General features: G+C 40.0%; 1 protein-coding gene across 1 annotated transcript; it reads right to left on the minus strand.

Annotated features, from left to right (window-relative positions):
- Positions 1 to 1,806: 1,806 nt before the first annotated feature.
- On the minus strand, positions 1,807 to 22,619 carry vstm4b (V-set and transmembrane domain containing 4b). Its single transcript, XM_085465538.1, has 8 exons — positions 22,500 to 22,619; positions 20,262 to 20,669; positions 9,016 to 9,069; positions 8,669 to 8,776; positions 8,523 to 8,556; positions 8,281 to 8,405; positions 5,311 to 5,375; positions 1,807 to 4,804 (listed from the first exon to the last, which is right to left on the minus strand). The coding sequence occupies exons 1-8, from the start codon at positions 22,591 to 22,593 to the stop codon at positions 4,679 to 4,681; spliced, it is 1,014 nt and encodes a 337-aa protein (XP_085321664.1). The 5' UTR covers positions 22,594 to 22,619; the 3' UTR covers positions 1,807 to 4,678.
- Between the last annotated feature and the right edge of the window lie 851 nt (positions 22,620 to 23,470).

A 23,470-nucleotide genomic window follows, 5' to 3' on the forward strand; every position in this document is an offset into this window, starting at 1 on the left:
GTTGGGGAATCCTCATTCTGACTTCATCATTTACAACTTTGCACCCCTACTGTCTTCTTACTGCTAGTCTTTGGAAGTCATTGTAGTATGATGTCATTATTGTCAAGAGCTCAGAGGGGTGACAGGCAGCTGGCCGGTGAGCTTGGGCCCAAAAAGCTGTTTCACATTAGTCCTGCTTGGCCTTCACTTCCACACAACAGCAGAGTGAATCACAGCGCTGGGAATTGAAAGTTGCCGTGCAGACTAATAAATCCCATGGTGAAATGTCTCACCAGTAACCGCATGTCTGTCAAACACATCCAAGTGCAAGATGAAGATAAAAATAATGGTTACCAAACAAGAGCACATGACATCATCAGCTACTATTTTAAATACAAGAAGCCTTCCAGACTAACAGCAATTACCATCTTAACTGCTGCAGAGGCAAAAGACTTGTGATGTACTAACAGCTTGAGCCATCATAGTCTTGTTTTTTTGTTTTGTTTTTTAAAGTCTACAGAAGGAACCTTGAAATCAAGCGGTCACAATGGCAAATCTGGGGTAACGTGTTCACCCGCAGGCTAATAGACTGCTTCTTCTGAGCCAGCTCTCAGCAGGACCTCCACACTGTGCCAGTGTACTGTGCTTTAGTGAAAACTTTGAAGCCCTGTGGATACTGCCCTTATTTGTTGTACTTACAGAGGGGATTAAAGAGGACGAGATCACCCTTCCAACATGAACTGACTGTACTGGACACTGGATGTTGCTTACAGTTCAGAAGCTAAATCTTAAATTGTCCTTCCTGTGATTTCCACTTGCAGAAGTCTTTCATTACTCTTTTTTCCCTTGCCTTAAGGCCAGTGTAGCTATGCATTACCCTTACCACACAGGATATGTTGGTTGTAGACTATGTTTACTATGTATTGTATTTCTATGGACGGACATGATGGCATGCTTGGGATAGAACGAGCACAGACACACGCAAAGGTTTCTGCTTTAACAATAGGTTTTGTTTGGCTGCTTGACTGGTGACATCAGTTGTTTCTGTTTTAGGAGGTGCCTGCAAACGCTGCTGGCCCGTCCTCAGACATGTTACAAACATCGAGTTGTCCCACAGCTCATATGTCCTATATATCTTCCTTGCCCCATAAATATACATTTTCTCTCGTGTCTTCATTGAAATTCCTCCTTGCCACTCTACACCTCCATCTCTTTACTTAAACAATTTAAAATTTATTTTCCTTACTTATTATATTTTATTGCCATTGGATCGGTTTCCTACGAGCCATGTACTGACCTGTCTTTTTGTCAACGCCTTGTGTTTGCTCTGTGGGTGAGATATTTTTATACGACCTCTGGGGTTCCGCTTGTCTCTCTCACGCAGCTTCTTTTTCTAAAATAATTTGGAGGCTGCAAGTAAACTAAAGCTAACATTTAAACCTCCCCCTCTCTCATCACAACTCTTTCACCACCACAAGAGTAGCTGACACCCAGTCCCTAACGGCTGTGCCCCTTTCACGTCTACTTTCAATGCTTGCATGGAGGCAAACGTGTGAGCTTTAATCATAACAAGATGCCTTGCTGCACTATGAATTTGTCTACCATTGAATAAATACAAATTTTGTCCTAATGTCGTCACTGAAATCACTTCAGTACCCTTGGGGGTACTAAAACAGGCATTGTGGTGGTGACCTCTCATGCTAAGGTTATGCTCACCTCCAAGAATTAGCAGTTCAGGTTCACCTGCAGGATGCATGTGCATTTGGTTAATTGTTGTGTCGTGATAACAAATAGCTGTCACTCACACCAAAGCAGTTAACACCCAGTTTATATTAGATTTCATTTCTATTTCACTTATTTTTATTCAATATACAGCTGAAATGTACAAAATGAACATGAGTAGAAAAGCTTGAATCTTGATAAATGCAGAGATCAGTGGTAAGCAGAGAGACAGAGGGAAAAGGGGAGAGCACAGAGGCACAATTCACACACATGGTTCTAGTTAGCAGACTCCTATTAAGGACAGTGTGGTCTGGAAGAAACTTTACATTTCACAGTTGAAGGGCATTTTTAAGACACTTCTACTCACCGCTGAAAGGTCACTTTCAGTCATTTCATTTATGCAGGGGAAATGCTCGCTGTGCCATTGAAGCGAACATTAGAGGGCAACGTCGGGAAAGTTGGAGCGCTAACAAAAGTAGAGGTCAGCAGTGGTTTACATAGTAAAGTAATATATAGCCAAGGGAAGAAAACATGTCCGGGTCTATAAGCACCAGCTTGCCTTAGGAATGTGTTGTAGGTCTGCAGTGGTAGGTGAGCTCTTTAGATTTGTTTTGAATTGGCACAGCAGCTCTGGTAAGTCAGCCCTAGGGTTGGCTGATGATATGTATTTCTAATGCTAATACCACATACATGTTCAGCGTTGTTTTTGAAGTGATTGCATTCACCGTGCTATCTCAAACTACTGGTTAAAAGCTGGTACAGCCAACCTTTGATGGCTGGAAATGGAGCAAAACACCACTTTGAGATGAACTTCAGAGAAGCTTAAAAAGTGAGACTAGCAGTCTGAATGCAGAGAACTCTGATAGCAGACGTCTTGGGGGAAGGGAGAGATCAGGTGCCTTTGTGTCTGGGTTTCAAGTTCACTGTTTAAAAAAGCTTTCCTTCGCTTTTCCATGCCTGAGTCCAAAGGATCATTAAATTGAAAAAAAAAGAAGGTCTAAAGCACTTTCACACTCAGATTCATGGAAAACGAGAAAGCAAGGAAACCTTAGTGTAGGTATGTGGGATCGTGGCCTAAGTGGCTTTTGGTTCTTATCTGAAACAGCAAATCACCTCAAGATTTAAAATCCGTGACTGGCGTTAATGTGAAACAGCCCAAACACAACTCTTAGTCTGACCCTGACCACAGATCAGGTGTCACAACTGCTGGCAGCCTTGTGAATTTACACTATGTGCCTGTGTAAGTCAGTGATGAGGGTGTTTAGCCTTCATGTAACTCCACCCTTGTATGTATATATAAATGAGTTCATGAGTTGCTAACAGCCTGCTAAGCCGATGTTGGCACCAGATGAAAAGAATTGTGTGATCTTAAAGTGTTTGCCTGCGGGGGGAGGTCCGAGGGCTGATTACCAGTTTTGTGTCAACTCTTTGGGGCTGTGGTCAATATAAACTGCAGCTTGATACACAAAAACAGACTGAAGACAGATGCTGGGAAGCAGATAAAGCTGGGAACTCACTAGAAAGTAAATCACATTTGATAATGGTGGGCTTTGGGTTCACATTCATAACAACAGATGTCTTTAATTAACTTTTTCTCTCCTTTATAAATCCACTCACTTCAGAATGGGATTTCCAGCTATTCATTGTGGAAGGGAGTGCAGCTGGCCTAAGAAATATCAAAGGCTATCACTGGAGTCATTTTATTGTATGAAGCAAAGCATATAAAACAGGATTTCTTATTAAGATCAAGCCTTCATGTATTTCAGTTTATTCTAAATGACGCCGTTTTAATAAAGTGCATTAATGATTTCAAAGGAACACTTGGGGAAAGGCTTGGGTGAAAAAGACTGATGCTTTGCTCATGTTGTTACATTCAAAGCAGAGAAATTCTGGATTTGCACCCCACCTTGCTGACTACTGCTTTTGCGCCTTTGTCCACTGCCCTTCTACAAATGCATAACTATAAATCTGACTCAAGAGAAAACAATGGAGAAGCCAAGCCAGAATCTTAGGATGGTAAATGTAGCCCTAGCGCATGGCAACGCAAGCCAAAAGCGATGTAATTATTGTTAATGTGCTGACTGGACAGACGGGCTACGGAGAAGATGACTTTCTCTGGAAAATCATGAAAAACGTTGCCATTGTGTACGCACCAGAGGTTTCAGATTTCTTTGGACTGCATTTGAATTTGAAACCTGGTTTGGATCTCATATTTCAGAAACTGTATTTTTGAAAGTTTGTCTTTGCAGCTCAGGAGCTAAGTCACACTGAAAAGCAGAGAGCTAACAGGACCAGCCTGAAATACAACAACACGGGAGGAACAGGAAGTGCTCCTGTGCTCATTACTCTGCCGAAGGAGAAGACCAAAACCAGTTATTAAATACTGGGTGAAATACATGAATCACAAAAGCTGGCATAAAGTGTTTTGTTTAACTATTTGTTTCCAATGAATTCTGCAGTTAAGACGCAACGTTTGCTTGACATGAGCGTATCAACCTTGTTTGGCTTGAAACGACACTTCAAAAGTTATCTTTTTAAAGTCACAAACAGCAGCAGAGCAAACCTGACTGTCACTCGTCATGTCAGCTTCACAGCACCTTATTCACTCACTAACATGTAAAGTTTTGTCTCACATATCCAAGCCTCCATTTTCCCTTCTGATTGTCATGACAGACGAATCAGGTCTAAATCAGCACAGAAGTCTTCGATTGCGTTCCCAGGCTCGGCTACACAGGTTTCAATTGTGGGTACAAAAGAAAACAAGAAATAAGAAGTCCAGTAATAAAAAATAATCAGTTTGCACCGTGGTCTCACAAAAAGAAGTTATACAAAAGTTCATATAAAATCATATTTTGCCATAATTTTGAGACATTTTTTCCTTCACAAATCATTTAAATATAAAAAACAATACAGACTATAAATAGAAAGTACTTTTTTTTTACACAAGGCACAGGTACTAGTGGTGTATGTGTCTCTCTCATAGCTGCTGTTCTTCGAACAGTATCTGGGCGTACACTGTGCCACTACGTGATGCCTTGGTCTCTGGAATTGGCTTCACCAGATCCAGCTCTGCGTAGGTCAGGTTCTCCTCCACTATCCTCGGCTAGAGATCAAAGAGGACAGAGAAAAATAATGATGGAGGAGAGGAGAGAGCTAGTTAGCGGTTAGAAAAGGAAGGCTAGAAAAAAATTATAGAACTGCATGAATATATTACATTGCTAAAGATGCTGTAGGGTTTGGTAAATCACTGGTTTTGGTAACTTGGAGCATGCTGTGTGTAAACACCACCCTGCAGCAGTTCTGGGTTGAGGTAACCTAAAATTTAATTACCTCTTCAAGTATTTTATGACATTACCATACCAAGCTGCCACAGAGCCACTTCATGCCAACAGCAATAAAAGATTGGTTATGTGGCACAGTTTTTCTGGCACCTTTGCCCTTAGACATTCTGCTTAACTGTTCATTTAATTTCAAAGTTATATTTAAAAGTTTTTGTCTGCATTGTCTGGTTTTCCACTCTTTTTTCAGTTCAGTTCAGTCCTTGTACCTCACCTTAAACATGCAAAAAAGGACATTGCTAACTGATAATCAGGCATGAATGGTACTCACCAACACTACTTTTCTTGGTTGAGGTTTTAAAAGTTTCGGTTTGTGTGTTTTGTCTCCAATGGGAACTGCACAAGGGACAAGACAAGTTGTTAACTGAGCCAATAGAAGGTAGATACTGTTGTAACTGGGAATATTTGAAGGTCCCAGTTGCATTGCCATGCTTCCCTACAAAAAAGTTGGGATACAGAATGCAGGGATTTGCAAATAACTCAACCCCAATTCAAAATAGTACAAAGACAACCTAGGAACAAGAAATTTGTTTCAAACGGACAATATGTTTAGGCCTTCGGGGAGAACTGCATTAAAAACAAGGTCATTCTGTAACACATTACATGGATGCAGGAACACTTCTAAAAAACTTCATCATCTTCTGACCTAAAAAAAGATAAGAATCAGTTAACTTGTCAGCACAGTTCAGAGCCACTATCTGTATGGGGAGTGCATTTGTGTATTAGTGTATGGTTAATGGCCCCATTAATTCATTAATTTCTCTCTCCCCAACCAGTTGCGGCAGATGGCCCCCCCCCCCACTGAATGAGTACAGATTTTGGAGAGAGATACTATACCATCGCTGAGACATTTTCATGGCAGACATTTTATATCACAGCAAGACAACCCTAAACTACGTTCATCTATCTTATAACAGTGTGGCAACATTGCTTGGTAATAAAAAAGCAGCAAAACCCACTGAAAGCATGTGGTGGAGTAGCTAACATAAAATTACGCAAAATTATTAAGGCACAAAAGACACAAAAGACACAAAAGGAACGCATTTCAGTTTTCAAAGTTACTATAATTTCTGTAATTTGCTGATAATTGTCCTAAAATGTTTCTAAACTAGGAATTCTGGTCATTCTAAAATCTTTTTTAAGACCTAGGCGGAGTGAAAATCCAGAATAACTTTTTTTTTTACCTATCATTGGAAAAATTATCCATAGAATTCCACTTGCTAATTAAGAAGTGAATTTGGTGTGACTCAGCATTGGTTTAAGAGTGGGAACATGTTCCCAGCTAATTTAAGGAAACCGCTCCATAACTAAGTGTATATGTGGAATGCCAGTGTATTTTCATATTTAGAAATCTATGAGAACAACATGAAGTCAGAGCAAACTTTTAAGTTGGGATTTTTCTTACAGTCATGTACAAAGAAACAATCTTCACACAACTCTGTACAGTCCTCTGAAAACATTATGCGCACCCCATGATTTAGCAGCTCGTGGAACCACCTTTAGCTGCGACAACTTGAAGTAATATTTTCTATATGACTTCATCAGTCTCTCGCTTTGATGTGGAGGAATGTTGATCCACTCTTCTTTAGAACGTGGTGACAGTTCATTAAGGTTTGCAGTCTTTTGTTTATGCACAGCTCTCTTAAGGTCCTGCCACAGCATTTACTGTGTGGAAGCCCGGTCTTTAACTGTACAATTACAATTCTTTTCGTTTTCAGCCGTTCTGTTGTATAACTCAATTTTGACAAGCTTAAGCTGTCAGGCAGATGACCTCCATTTGGCTCTAGAATACTGGTATATAGAGTTCATAGTCAACTCAACAAGTGAAAGCTGCTGTAAATAATTATTATAATATGATGTGTTAAATTTGTTTAGATCAGAGGAATAAGGTGTGTTTTAGTTTGGCTTAGCTGTAGGCCTGAGAGTGTGTGTAATTGTTTAGAGAGAAAGGAATTTATGGACACTGGGGGTCTGCCTGCCATAGAAGGAGACAGGAAGCTACAGTTGGGTGTTGCTGATGCTTGTACCTTTAATAAAACTCATAACTGTTATAAACTTAGAAGTAGGTTTGTAGGAGACTCTCCACCTTATCTGTAAATGTAAGACAACAAGAGGCCAATGGCCCAGTGGATGCAGAGTGGTGGTCTCAGTGTTTGTAATATGTTAACTCTGTTTTCTATGTTGTGTAGAGGAATTTGGTGTAGCTCGGGTGAGGAGATTACTTTTATGACCGACAGGAAGTCACGTACGCAGAGACACACACACAGTGCTTTGATTGTTATGACGCACCCACACCCACATGCACACTCACTCACGTGCACTCACATAGACACACGGGTACGCGCACACACAGGCACTCACGTGCTCGTGCATACACACAGAGACACAGAGTTTGCAGTACACCATGGGGGTTTTAGGATGGGGTCGCTTCTATAAAGCTGACTGTAACAAACAAAGGAGTGGAAGATTTGCAGAGGGACACTGGCCTTGCACGTCTCCCCTTCTAGAAGATGCATGCTTAAATGAAGATGAATAAAGGTTTTTGTGAAAATGACTACTGAGGTCCGGTGCCGTCTCTGGATGCCTTGAGGAATAAAAGAACCGGGGTGAAACTGATTTCGTAACACTGCCCAGACCCTGTAGTTACAAAACAAGTCATGACTCTTCCACCACCTTGCTTCACAGCTGGTATGTTTGGTTTTCTTTTGGCCAACATTTCCATATGGTTTAGTCTGTACAAAGGACATTGTTCCAGAAGTCTTATAGTTTGCTCACATGCAGCTTTGCAAACCTAACCTGTGCTCCCATGTTCATTTTAGAGAGAAGGCGCTTTCAGCTGGCAGCCCTTCCAAACTGTCAGAATTTTAACATTTAACATGCTCACAGAGGCTTGTAGAGACTAACATATAGATCTTGCATTTTTGGGAATTTGCTAGGATACTTGTTCCTGGGAATATTGTGATGTGTTACTAAAATGCCAGAATTTCTGCATTTCTAGACGTGGTCACAATTGCTGATCAGTTAATCAAATGTATTTAATGAGCAGAACGTGCCTGCTACCTATCTTCTTAATTCCTATGGGAGCACTAAGGGTCTACTTAGATTTTCACAACTATATGTTCTGCTATTGCAGAAATTATAATATAAATATAATATAAATATCTGTAAGACTAATTTTAAGTATTCACTCAAGTTTTCCAGCATGTTTTAGAAAACATTAAATCAGCAAACTTGTGATTACCTTTTGCCGGTATCTCTGGTGGTATCTCCTCTTGGTAGTCTCGGCTCCTTTTCTTCCTGTATCTCCTCTCCTTCTTTGGTAGAGCAGGAGACACACTGATCACACTGGTGACTGTTTCTCCTGAGCTGTAGTGGAATCACATTAGCAAAGGTTCAGTTTATGTGAGTAATAGTTGTTTTTTTTAATTATTATTGCAATTTTGTAGATTTTTTTTTAGAGATGGCTTGCTCTTAAACCTTTACCTGTTTTGCGGGCTTTTGACCAAGTGGTAATTGTCTGCAAAGACAATATCGGACTGTTATTTGAAAAAGATGAAATCATAGACAAAAAGAAGAAAACGGCAACGTCAGAAAGAGTTACAAGAAGACTAGACTTTAATGCTGCTGACCTTTTAGCCTCTTCTTCCTATGTATGTACTGGCAGGTCACTGTCACGGTGAACATGCACATGCACAGCAGACCCACTGAGCAGATCAGCACTGCACACAGGTACACATCTGAAAAACACAAACAGGCATGCACCAGTCCAACACTGCAGGAGCCTGTACTGTAACTTTAACTGTGCACAAAAATGTAAATGGAAGAAAAAATGAGAACATGTTTGGCCAAACTATTTCAAGGTACTGGAGTACATCCTTTGGGTTGGGCTATTTTTATCTACCAAGGACTATACAGTGCCAGTTCACCACACAAATGCAAACACACACATTCACAGACTAAAAATATCTGCACTTACCTTCAAACAAGCTCCACAGACTTTCTTTGGCCTTGGTGGCCGGTAGGACATGCACTACAGTGAAAATGAGAGAAAAGAAACACATGAAGTCCGTAGTCATCACTGTGGGTTCCCTGCTGCCTGATTACACACCGGCTCGAGTTTAAATAAAGCTAATTGCAGGAGGACAGGGAGTCTATTTTGGCCTCCTCCCTGCCTGATTTTGTCTCTGATTCACCGTCCACAGTTCAAAGACTAAACATCTTATTGAGTCAGACATTAGTGCAACAGTTATGCATCTTTGCAAACTTTCACCTCACACTCAGACATAATCCAACGTTAAGAAAAGGGCAACCTCTGCACACTTTGGCTAAACACGTCGCCTCAGGCTTGTTTCTTCTCTTACATGGGTTGTTAAGTTTCTCGTCTCCAGACAAAACATCACAATTGACCCAAGTAGCACCGGGCTTTGTGTGGCCAGCATACGTCATTGTATAAAAAGCTTTGAGTGCTCAGGTAGAGTAGAAAATTACTATATAAGAACAAGTCCATTTAACATTGAACATATTTCTAGTGAGTATTTCCTGAACTTGATGATGGATCATGAAATAAAATGAAATGCATTGATCTATTCCGAAATTAGCATTTATCAGTAACCAGTATTATATCATTAGCGCAGTATTTAGCTTTTAGTTCCAGATTGGTGAATATAAATGTTAAAAAAGTATCTTTTTGTGAGTTCTTTGCAACACTCCATCCAATCAACTGGAAGCTTTTAGAAATTGTTGTTGCTGTGAGTAGCTTACATAAAGCAGCTGAACAAGTGAATTTAATGTCTGTTGACTTGACTAAGTTGATTGATTAGCTAGTAGGCTAATTAACATTAGCTCCATGAGCTAGAAACTTGGTCTCTGGGCCTTCCCAACTTAGCTCATTAAATTAAATAGTGCCAAGTATGTTTGATTTTATGTATGTGAATGTATGTGTAAACATACACACGTACAAAACATATATAGTAGGGGAGACCGGGGATAGTTGTAACATTTTTGACATTTCTGTCTGTAAATTGGAGCTCTTTTAAGGTAGTGGATTCAAAACGTAATGCAAAGTATTTACATGTCTCTGCTATTAAATAGTGCAGCTATTTTCTCTGCAGCACAATTACCCATTGCATGGTGTGGTCTCAAACACAAAGAGTGAAATGTTACAATTAACCCCATAGTCTGGGTTAGTTGTAACATATCCTGGGGTAAAATGTAACACAATGAAATAAGGGTACTAACAAAATATTAACATGTAATCTTTGTTTATTCAACACATGAATGCACTTACATCCATTAATGTAGCTACGTGTGTGTGTGTGTGACAGAATGCAGAAATCTAACTTTTGAACATATTCCAACCCCCCAAAAAAGACAAATTATGGAATTTTCTGCAACTGAATATTTCATTAATTTTGGTTGGTCTTCCTTGAGTTTGGCCTCATTGGCTCAGTGGGCATTATAACCTACAACTCTTGCACCAATTTTGAACATAACAATGAAGCTGAAAAAATGTAGTTGTTCACCACCATCGCAATTCCATTACTTTTTATCATGGCTTACCTTGGTGTGGTTTGCAAAGTGCTTCAGAAAGATGAGGAAATCTGTTTCTTGCACCCATCCTGATTTATTTCCACTACCAGTACTTCCTACTGGTCCATCTCTGACACAGAGGTCTGCATAATGTATGTGTGGGAACACAAACAGTGGAGGAATTGTGTTGCCAACGGCATTAACCGCATATACAAATGCGACCAGTGGACCTCTCTCTGCTGATGTCGTTGCCTTGTTTAATATAAGTTAAAGTAATAGTGTGGTAAGTTGTAACATCTGCATTATTGTTACAACTAACCCAGACTGTTGCTGTTACAACTGACCCAGACTCCTGTAGCCATGAACTAGCTAACATTACAGCCAACGGCTAAAACATTAGCACTAAAGACTTACACAGAAGATATCCCCATAGACATACAAATAACATATGCAGATAATGCTATTAGAAATTGAAATAAAGTAGAAAAACTTACTTTTTGGCATACAAATTACTTTTTTTCGTGTTAAATTGTCTGTGTTTGACAAAATGTGCTGATTTTTCACATGTGATAGCAGAACTGAATTGGGCATGCACAGGATGAGTCACATCATTTGAAACTTAGCCCTGATTGGAGAAATTGAAAGTGTTACAACTGACCCACGTTACAACTATCCCCGGTCTCCCCTATTCTTGTACAGTATGGGGTTTACTCTTAATCTGTGTAAGTTGATGTAGCTACTGCGTCCATTCGTTCGTGAAATCCTTTATGACGTTTCCTGTTACTGGGTTGGTGATTTGAAGCAAGATGTGAAAAGTAAGGTGAAGATCTGAGTCTGAAACCAAATATTAATTGGCTTGTCGATCACAAGTCAATAGATGATAACTATATCCTGGACATTCTTTTCTGAAAATAAGGATGACTCATTTTTTCAAAATTAACTTAATGTTTTATTCCTTATTAAGTAACTGAGCCCATAAATTAACAAGAAAAGTGCTTGATAAACTCATCTTTGAGGGACATGTTTTGTAATAGATTTCTATAGGACAGGAAGTCCTTTTGAAGTCACAGGTATCGCCCCCTAGTGGCTATTTGAAAGGACACATCTTTAAGGCAGTTCCATCTTGGCTTTCATTTTCAAACCCGGAAGTTACGTCCATATTTGTTTTTACTGTCAGAAAATGTTACACCACCAAAAATTAAAAATAACCATGAATGGAGAATGAATGCATGTGTAATTTGAATCCAAGACGTGCTGTATGTGTCCAAGATGACAGAGAAAACATGTTTCCAATGCTCCACATGAAATTTCACCCCACACACTCACTCATTTCTCCTCCCCATCTCACCACAGGAGTCTTAACACTGCTGTACTTTTGCTGGGCTGGTGGCAGGAAGCTTGTGAAGTGACACCCACCAGTGCATCTTGAAATACTCTAAACCACCAGCAGCTGAGGACAGGCAGGCTCTCCACAGGCTTTCCCACAGGCACACTGGGTAACTGACAAATAAGCAAGTATGGAAATAAGCATACCTCAGATAATCCAGAAGCTAAAATATCTATATGCAATGTTTTCAGAATTTTTAAAATTTTATTTCTTCAGATTTTGGCTTCAGAAAATTCATAAATATTGGAAGAAGCAGCTGTGTGAGACAAAAAATGCACACAATCACAAATTTCACAATTAGAAGATGTCAAGTATGACAGAGTAGTAAGAAGTTTACAAGAAAGTCTGAAGTCAGAGAAAAGAGTTTCTGCAAATGCCACATGGTTTAAGATCTGAATTTCTCTAACATGATACCTTTACAGAATGTAAAACTGCAGATGGCACAAATGTTTAAATGCACAAACCAGCCACGCTAGATCCTTCCCAGTCTGCAGTAAGCTGAACTGTGCTTTTCATGCCCTGTGTAGTCATTGAAGAGTTTGGACTGAAGCAGTGGTCCTCAGACTGTTTGTACCTTTGTATTTAGTCACCATCTGTGAACCCACTAATCCTAGACTGACCGTATGTGACCTACATTCTGCTGTTTGGAAACACAGCCGTTGAACTTTAAAAAAAGAAGAAGATTGGATAACTATTGGATTATAACTGTCAGAATCTAAACCTGTGATGAAAATAATAATATCAGACTCACTCTTCTGTCCAACTTCCTTTGACAGTTTCCACTGTTGACCATAGATATATTCATTCTGATACCTCGCGGGCTACTTTTAATGCATGAACACCGATATTAATATACAGCAGTCCCTCGTTTATCGTGGGAGTTACGTTCCAAAAATAACCCGCGACAGGTGAAATCCGTGAAGTAGCCACTTTATTTTTTACAATTATTATAGATGTTTTAAGGCTGTTGTTGTGATTTGGCGCTGTATAAATGAAATTGAATTGAACTGAATGGAGATTAACTCCTAAAGCAATCATCAAATGACCTGTTTGAGCTGCTAATGACCAAAATAATTACAATGAGACCTTCAGTGCTTAATTGTATATCTCTTCCACACCAGTTTCACCTGGTGACAACAAACAACCTCCCACAAATACTCACCAATTGGTCGTGACCAGTGGTCACCAGGGTGTTTCTGACTAGTTTTTAGGCCTGTGTGACTGGAGGTTAGCAATCAGTTCCACAGTTACTGCCAGTAATGTACACTGTACAGTTTGCCTCCTATGTAATATGCCATATTTTATATGGTAACACTAACACTAAAATTTAATTTTCCCTACTATCACCTTTGCTCATGACGAGCATAAAGTAGCATTAGTAAATAATGATAAATAAAACCAAAAGTCTTTGAGATCCAACAACAGCAAAAACGCTTATGAGCCAAAACAGCGTCTCACAGTGAGCTGCTAATTTTCTCAGTCAGATATTTAAAGCAGCCAAAATAAATGGCAGCTGATTTAATATAAATGCAAGCCCTGCCTTCATTGTAAATTATTCACAGGCTCAGTCTTGATAACATCTCTGACATTTATGTGGGTTTTTGTTTTTGCCTCAGGTTCGGTGTAGCTCTGTCAGTGCAGATGCACATGCTGGAATAATCAGAAACTGGATAAATCTAGAGTGCTGTATGCCATAAAACTGCCTTTTATCCTCATATTGAGAATGTCTTCATCCTAGTGCAACTTTTGAAAGGCTCCATCACGCTACAGTGGAAACATTCATCACTCTCCTTTTTTCGTCTCTCAGAGGCTCGGCGTTGTCTTCGGCTGCCAACTGTCTTTCAGAGTTGTGGCTCTTTTTGTGCACCAACAAACCCAACACTGTAAACATCAATACACAGACGTAGACCAGACTGAATAATGATCCTCTGTGACTAAATCCATCACAGAGGATAATTTACTGTATTATAAATGACCAGAGATGAATGTAAGTACACAGCCACATTGTGTGTCTAAACAAAGGTTTGAAAAATGCTTTGAATAATAAACCCTTTAACTTCCTGTTGTCTCTATGAATCTTTTCTTCTAAGAGTCAGTCTGTACACTTGTTCACTGTGTCCCCATGTCCCCTTTATGGACACAAACATAGACATACTTTGTTGGCTTCTTAGTCATATGTCCCCTCATATAAAGAGCTATAAAAAGATGTTTATGGTTCTAATTTTCATTTTATTTTTCCTTCGTTCCGACTAAACCCATACCACATCCGTGTGCCATGTACCTCTAGTTAGCTCATATGGCCCATATGTTTTACAAAAATACCTAAGAGTACACTTAGTTAATGCCAAGACGAGACCGTGCCCACGTTCTACACTGCCCTAAGTTTTTCTACAAAACCCTGCAGCCTCTCTGGGTGTGTTCTTTTTAGCAGTATTAAGCAGAGTAATCGGGATTTTGTTTGTGTGAGATTGTGGAAACACCTGGTCACCTGATGCTATCCCAGCATAAGAATTCCATGAAATTTGATGAAATAGAAGTAATGGTGAGACTTTACTGAAATGTAATACACGATAAAAGCAGTGGGATTATTCTTCCTAAAAAAGAGAGTTTTTGTTTTTTATGTCAAGTCCACCACACCAGCAGCATTATGAAGCACTGCAGGCAGCCATCAAACTAATGGAATATTTTCTGAGTTTGCCAACGATTCTGAAGTGTGCCAGAGAGGAAAAATGGAGGAAGAAAGACTTTAATAAGTACATGAGTAAGTAGCAGCACCAGGAATCTACAAGTCTGATTAGCAAATTGTGACGAATGTGTAAATAAAACAACTTTTTTTGCTTGAAAGGGCTCCATTCACAGACATATCAAAGCTTGTTAGATGTCACTGGCTAGATGCGAAGAATAGCGCTCCAGAATAGATGAAGTATAACAAAGACAAAAGTCTACATAAGGAAGTTGAATGGACAGCAGAGGCATGAAGAGCCAAGAAGGCAAGCGTTTGTGTTGCATGTGCCTCTGGTTTCTGACTTTCAGTCACTTTTAGGTTAGCTATAAGCAACAGAACTATTAAGATTAATGTTTAGCAAAACATTTTTTCAGAACATTGTTGTTTGCCTTATTACATTACTGTTATAGAGCAATCTTCACCTTTGAGCAGGAAACGTTTCCATTTTATTGGTTCTGATTTATTGACAGCAGTGAGATAAACAGATCGAATCTGAGTACAGTCTATTGTGTCTGTTAAAAAAGAATTCTATCGAACTGCCCTGTATGCTGAAAAGTTTATGCTACTGGGTTTCCAGTGTCTTAAATGCCAAGAGTCTCTGGTCATATGTAACAAGTAAGGCGAGAGTCCACCCTAATGTAACAAAGTGGAGGCAAATGCATGTCGAGAAAACTGCCCAATGCTCATAAAAATTGCAAAAACTCATGGTCTACATCTCAGTCTCTATGGGCCTCAGTTAGTATGTTAAACATGACAGTTTATGACAGCGTGCTTAGAAAAAAGCTGAACAAGTATGGCTTGTTTTGAAAAGGATGCCAGGAGAAACCCTGTTCTCTCTAAAAAGAACAGGACAGCACAGCTTAGCTTTACAAAGCTACACCTGAACAAACCGCAAAACTTATGGAACAATTAACTGTGGATAGATGAGACCAAAGTGGAGATGTCTGTCCATAAGGGACAGCACCACGTTTTGTGCAAGCCAAACACAGCATATCAGAACAGCCACCTCATACAAACTATCAAGCACAATGATGGACGGGTAATGATTTGGGTTTTTTCTTTTTCAGCCACAGGACTTCGGCACCCTGCAGTCTCTGAGTCGATTATGAAGTTTTATGTATGCCAAAGCACTCTAGAGTTAATTGTGAGGCTGTGTTTCCGAAGCCAAAACTGGGTCATTGAACAGGGCAATGATCTCAAGCACAGGATCAAATCCTCACAGGAAGTGATGCACAGCTAGGTGGTGGTGAGAGATCATAGAAGGTAAATGACAATCCATGTCTTCAGATGACTATGGATGTAATAACCATTGATGATTGAAAGGGGGCAGAATTCAAGATAAACTTTTCTCTACTGCCAGATGAGTATGTGAAGTGACTACCAATGACACTGAAGAAAACCGGGTCATAAATACATTAGACGGTTACTTTAGCAACCGGAGCGACCAGCCGTCAGCTTCAAAAGCGAAGTGCAAAGAGTTCCAGTGTTCACACTGCTTAAGAAAGAAAAAATAACACATTTTACTGAACTGAAGTCATTTCTAGAGGAAGAGTGGTCGAAATAATAAATTTATACTAACTTTACATTCCAGTATAAAAGGCCTTTAGGTGACTGCTGTATTTTGGCACTAATAAAAAAAAAACGTCATTTAAATCGAGTCTCATAGAAAATGGTCACTTATCACAGTTACTGCTGCTAAAGGTGCTTCTACAAGCTGTTGAATCATGAGGTGTACTTGCCATGTCCTAATTGCAGTATTGAAAAATGACACAGTAAGCTTCTTTATTATTATCATCACTCAAACCATGATGGAATGGAGCTTCCTTGGATGAAAATAGCTCCCCACATCCTCAACCACAAAAGGTTAAGAGCCCAACACGAGCCTGCTGCCCACTCGACTGTCATTGTAAATGAATATTCAAGCTCTACCTTCCTGAGCACAGCTATCTCTTGTTCCATTTCTGCTGAGTCTCTCTGGGCTTCCTGTCTGTTCTACTTTAGGGAGGGAAACTCAATCTCAAGGCCAGTGTCAACAGCTCTCAATAGGGACTCCGTGTCTGCTTCGCCCCAGACTTGGCCACAAAAGTCACAGCCTGTAGGAATGCATTCATGGAAAATGCGGTGATCAAAATGTGAGGAGGAAGACACCGTATGGTTATAAATTTAAAATGGAACTGTATTCGGATTGTTGCGAGGATAAAACACTCTGACTCAACTGATTATTTCAATAAACTATTATTTTCGGAATGATAATTTCAAGTGCTTTCTGTAGCCATTAGCATTAGTGACACTATTAACGAATACTCTTGCACTCTGAATGTGTATTGTCCACTTTTATCAGACCATGAAGAGTGGACGAGTGTCGACTTGCTAGTGCAGCCAGTAATCTTTTCCCAAACTCTCTTGAACTGTGAATCATAGCTTAGCGACCATAACAAAGCACGAGAGGTCACTCAAGCACTGAATTTCTCCACATGACGAAGCAATGTCCAAAATGTGGTCTGTGGTTTTAGCAGGTTTTTCAAGCAAAAGTGTGTTTACCCTCGCTTACATAGGATACAAATATTAGCAAACTCGGCTAACTAGGTACTGTTTGCAATACTATAACATCCAAGTGTTATTTCAGATGGTAAAGATTACAGGTCATATTACAAAAACAAGTTTATTTTTCTTTATGTCCTTCTTCCCTTCTTCTCTTTGTCACGTCTTTTTTCTTCTTGCCAAGAAAATGTGTTTGGCACAACAGTGCATTCAGATCATGATTCTGCTTGCTAGCACTACCAGACAGGTAAAAGTTTAAAAAAGGTTTTAGGTACATACAGTATATTTTTACATCCTTTGTAGACATAACAGTCTGATCTACCATATTTCTAGAACTAACTCACTGAAACTGATGAAACACGAGTCATTTAGAAACATCAGCGATAACATTTTTATCTTCTAGATGAAACGGTAGCATTAGCTCAATTATTAGCTTCCTTTTCAACAACCAAAACCACGATAACTGATCACAAATCTGAAGCCTGATTTTCTCTACCTGTGCTTGCGATTGAGGTCATATCTAACCCCTTCTACTAAGATCTTATTATTAGACTTTTATGTATGCTACACTTATTATTTACAGTATATTGCTATATTTAGCTTATAGATGTCGCAGGTGAGACAAGAACAAATAAGAGATCAACAGAAACTGCTGAACGGTTTCTGCAAATCTGGCACAAATTAAAAGCAGGGAAGAAAAACTCCTTTTAAAGATGCTTCTGGTTTTTATGAAAGCGCGTGGATTTCTGAGCAGTATCTGGTACCACTGAATGTGTCATCCATTCCATTATGTGAACGTCTCATGTGGTAGCAGTGGAAACCTCACTACTTTCTTGCTGCTCTGTCTCCACGATCATTTAGTCAGTCACAGCCGCAACTTGTTGAGACGGAGGATCGGATCCTTTAATCGGCAGGCTTCTTCACTAACCAATGACATTCCCCCTCCCAAATCTAAAGCAGGATTATGTTTTTGCTCACTAAACCCACTTCAGCAGCCTCTTCAGCCTGATGCATTACATCATCCAGCTATGGTCACACACTACTGCTACTGTTGACACATAATGACCCCTTTAGGTCAAATAGCTATCACAGTTGACATTAACTTGAGTCTCTTAAAGTCTGTAAGTTTATGAATGTCACCAATTTACTTTAAGCCCTTAGTTGGAGGCTTTTGTGACCCCTTCAATTTTCTGCCAGATGCAGTCCAAGGTAGTGACAGTGTTTTGCTGCTGCCAGTGGATTATCTTTGTAGACAAACCTACAACAGCTTAAACATTTTTTTTAGATGAACTATTAACAAACCTGCATTTCTCATTGCTTGTGTTGTGGTTGTAGAGATAGCTGTCAAGCCTCCACCCTCCACTATCAGATTTGAAGACTTTCTAAGAGAAACTGTGCCGTGATGCTGCAAGCCACATACATTCCCAAATGTTTTAGGACAATTTCCACATCCTCCAAAATTTAAAGATCATTTATTTTTCCATCAAATACATTCGACATACTGTAATTTTGCTAATCCTTTATTCCTTAAACATAAGGGGCACTGTGTGTGCCCACTAAAATGGATGGATGTACAAAGTGGGCATTCAATTTCAAACTCTGGATTCACAAATGGTTGCAGAGGAGTCTTTGTGAAAGCATATGCGAAACTGGTTTAACATGCACACGTGTTGAAGTCTACAACTTTTCAAGGATGTAGACTGTAAATGCAGCAATATGCTTTTGTGAACATCACCTAGTGTTTTCAAGTGTAACCATTTCATCTGAAGTTGATTTGGATCTTCAGTGTGGCAGTTTTAACAGGCCACCCAATGTGAAGTTCCAGCCCAGAGTTACACAGTTTCTTAACAAACCACTAACTGAGGAACGACTCAGACGCCTGTGTCTCTGCCTGCTAATGAGTTGCTTGGACCATTTTCTGAATCATTTGAAGTTTATGAATCGCAACTAAATACTAGCTGTTAGCAGTGTCTAATGATAAGTTACTATATTCAGTATAGGACTACCCACTTTTTGCTTCCAAAATTGCATCTGTCTGTCCTATGTATTTATTATGATTATTTCAGGTAACAGTCCCGGGTCTTCTTTCTCATATTTTTAGTGTAATCATGCGGCACATGTTTTAAGTTGGTGAAAGGTCTAGAACACAAACCCAGACTCAGTGTCCGGATAGTTCTACAGTGAAGACATGCTGTTACAATAGCTGCAGTGTGCAGTTCAGTATTGTCTCACTGAAATATGCAAGACCCTCTCTTAAAAGGATGTGATCTAGATGGGAGCATACGTTGCTGTAAAAGCTGGATATTTCAGCACTCATGCTGCCTTTCCAGATATCCAAGAAGCCAGTTCTATAGGCACGTACATCCTTATCAGAGATGCAGGCTCTCCTCTTTGGAATTTTAAACTTTGATTAATCTGACCACAGAACACTCTTCATGTTCAGAAACAGTGATTTCTGCACGTCCGTGGAGTGATTTGCTTGACAGAATCATGTCTGTTTTTAATGCATTGATGCCTGAGGTCTCGAAGACCACAAGCTTCTAATATTGATTTTCAGCCTTGTCACTTGTGCACAGAGATGGATGTTCTCCAGCTTCTGGGTCTTTTGATCATAGTATGTACTGTAGCTCATGAGATATTTAAAGTCTTTGGAATTTGCAGATACATTTGTCAGCTATACACTGATGAACCTGTTCCCATCTTTACTTCTGAGAAACTAAGATGCACTTTTCATACTCAGTAATATTACTGACCTGTTCCCAGTTAAACTTTTTAGCTGCAAAATATCCACTGTTGAAAGTTATTGTTATCCATATGACCTAAAACTGGGTGTTACCATTGGGAACCATAGTTTGGATTGGAGCATCCCTTTGATTAAATCTATAAGCACCACTCTCACATTTACAAAGGTCCATATGTATTGACTCAGTCAATGGATCTGATTCTAATATGGTGGTTTGTAAATCACTTATAAATTATCAAATCTCAAACAGTAACTATAACTACAGGGAAGTTCAAAGATAGCAAACCAAGCCCTCACCTCTGAGCTCAGTAGCAGCAGTGTAGTTGGATGAAGCTTTCCAGCGAGCCTGATGCTTTTTAAACTCCTGCACCCGGCACATGTAGAGCCCCCGGTCCCCCTCGGACACGTTCAAGATAACCAGCTCAAAGATCTTCCCCTGTTTCACCACTGTCAGCTTCATCTTTGGCCATGGGAAACTTTTTGTGTAGTTGCCATAGAAACGCTCCTTCCTCATATTGACACGGGCGATGAGGAGTTCGTCTTCTGGTTGATCTGTGCCCGCCGGTAGAAAGGTCCATTTAACCACAGGTAACGCTGTGTTGCGACGTCGCTGGGAAACAACACAAGTAAGTGTGATATTTTCTCCCTCCTGGGCCACCGTGAAGGGAGAAGGGGTGATGGTGGCGTTGATGGCCAAACACAGATCTGTAGAAACGAGTAAGAATTACAGCATATATTATTTGGACTGTTGGATGCCATTGGCTGCAGGTTGTTTAACAAAAACAATTGTGGCTTCTGTAAAATAATTCAGAATTTAAGTGATTAAGATTAAGTTAACGAACATGGTGCAGAATTCAAGTCTTTGCAGAGATTAGTTGTTCTAATACTTGCTTACTTATGAACACGTTCAAAAAGCCATCTTTAAAGTAAACATTTCAACTTGCACCAATGCATCTGTAATCTTTTAGTAGCAGTATTTCTTTAATGTGCTGTAATATAAAACATCACTTCATGGAATTACGTGCAATTTACAACATTTTAAAACTTTTTTTTGCTGTTTTTTTCTCTGTTAAGCCACTCAGCACTGACCCATGAATCATTCGAGCATAAAGGAGGCACCTGAGCCACTGTTGTTTTTATGTGTAACACCTAAGTAAGTTTAGGCACCTTGGTACCCATAGCAACATAATTTGTTCCCATTTCTTTAGCTAAACCTTTGAAAAATGCAAGAAAACACAGTTTGACAGGCAAAAACGTAAATATTTTTTGCACCAATAAGGTGATTCCCAAAGAGCAACACGAGTGTGATATTTAAAAACCTGCCATATATTGGCATGGAAGAGTGTTCTCAAAAAAATTTAGGGAAACTGGAGGAGAAAAGAAGAAGTGTCAAGCTTAGCAATGATCTGAAGCAGATGAATGGTGGTTCAACGGTGGCTGTGAATGTTATTAATTTGGACCCAGAACTGACTAATAACGTGAATCTATTGTGAACAACTTTTAAAATGAGACGCTCAAAGTCACTGCATCGCATCAAAAGATCATAAAAGTGCTCTGAAAAAAGTTTTAGTTTTGGGGGGTCAAAGCTGTACCGTTCACAAAAAGTGTAAAAAGTGTCCATATTGTATCAAATGTAAGTGTGGGCAGCCTAGTGTTATTCATCAGTAGAAGAATACATCAGTGCATAGTTGGCTTGAATTTAGCTTTTGATAGTAAATGCACTGAGAAAGAACAGCCATGAGCATCACAAATCAGAGCTAAATATCTACACACTCCACGGTGAGTTTGTGAGTTTGTTGTTGCTCAGCAGCTTTCTTCCCTCTCAAGCTGACAGCAGTGTTGTTTTTGGCAGCTGTGATGACATACGTGGGATGATGGTTGAGGAACAAACTTTACTGCTGCGCGTGTTGTATGGCATTATATATGACACTTCTGCTTTTGTCAACTTTGGGCACATTTCACAATCCCCATTTTCCACGACACGCAAGCGTTTTACTGTCAAACAAGTCGCATGCTTTGAGCGCAGTGCATAATTACAATCAGGGCTTTTCCCCCCAGTTTTGTCTTTTATTTGGTCTTGAGTGACAGAACAAAACAAGGAAAATATAGCTTAGAGACTGTAAAGTGCTGCTGCTGTGATGAGTTACTTAAATCGCCTGAAAAGAATGTGAAGGTGAAACTGTAAAGTCTGTTTTACTTTCAAACACACACACAAGGAAAACCACCAATTTTCACTCTGGAATTCCCTCCAATCTGTGCAAAGATATGCCGCGTTGATAAACTGTGTATTCTATTGATAACACACTCTCTAATCACACAAAGCTGCAGAAACTGGACAAAGACATGCAGTGCTGAGTTTGAGTCCACAAACCTTCTGAGATAAACGGGAATATTTTTCACCACCTATTTATCCATCACTCTAAAATCTTTCCCGATTTTGAGATGTTTTCGTCTAAGTTTCTCTGAAAAACAGTGGAAAGCATTTTGTCTCCACCACATCCACTTTGACATGAAGCAAAGTAAACTTTTTCCTACCTGCAAACAGAACTCGGGTCAGGAAAGCCAAGACCACAGAGGAGATCTTCATTTTCCACAACTGCAACCTCCATAAACTCTCAGTTAAATGCATGTGAAGAAAAGAAGCCCCAGGTTTCCTCCTCCTCTTCTTCTCCTGCGCCTCCGCCTCTCCAGCTGAGGCGTGTAACATGACACACTGGACTCTCTGTTTCTAGTCAGAACCTCCCCTAATCCCTCCCACTTATGTCACACTCAGTGGGACCACATTTGGCAGGCTCACATGAGCACATTTGCACATATAGAAACAAGCAGGTGAGCATATGTGTGTGTGTGTGCGTGTGTGTGTGTGGGTGCATGTGCATGCACAATCTCTGGTTCTGGTAGGAGGACTGGGAAATGTAATTTCCTGTGCAGGAAGGAGGGTGGGGAGGGGAGTGTTGTTTAGGTTGACGCTGAGCAAATCACACTTCCAGCTGTGGAGGACAGTAGCCACAGACCTCAATCAGGGCTTTTATTTTAGAACACACACACACACACACACACACACACACACACACACACACACACACACACACGTGCTGACACAGAAGAAGGAGGGGGAGGGTTGGTTGCAGACTCTGTGTGCGGGAATCTTTGCATTAATTCAATTTTTCCTAAAGCGCTTCACTGGGGCAGTAGTTCGTCCTGCTTTCACAAAGATCCCCAGACACTCGTGTTTAATATTGTGTCTTTGCAGGTCTGTGTGTGTTCATATCTCGAAATTCTGTAATTTTGTGCTGGTAACAAGATCGCCTATGAATTTTTGTACATCAGTCTTTCTGCTTGTTTGGACTGTTGGAACACTTTGCCGGCTTTTATCAAACCTCAGAAAGCAGCGCTAGGATGATCTGGGACATTTCTGATTTGTAGATAAAGGACTGAGGCCTCTTTAAATGCTCCTGGTCTGGCGACAGTTTGACCAGCCTGGATGTTCCTCTGACAAAGACGTC

Source organism: Copadichromis virginalis, linkage group LG8 (genome assembly GCF_057382275.1).
Source record: "Copadichromis virginalis isolate Kocher_CV1m ecotype Utaka linkage group LG8, C_Virginalis_male_GT1.1, whole genome shotgun sequence".
Classification (NCBI taxonomy): Eukaryota; Metazoa; Chordata; class Actinopteri; order Cichliformes; family Cichlidae; genus Copadichromis; species Copadichromis virginalis.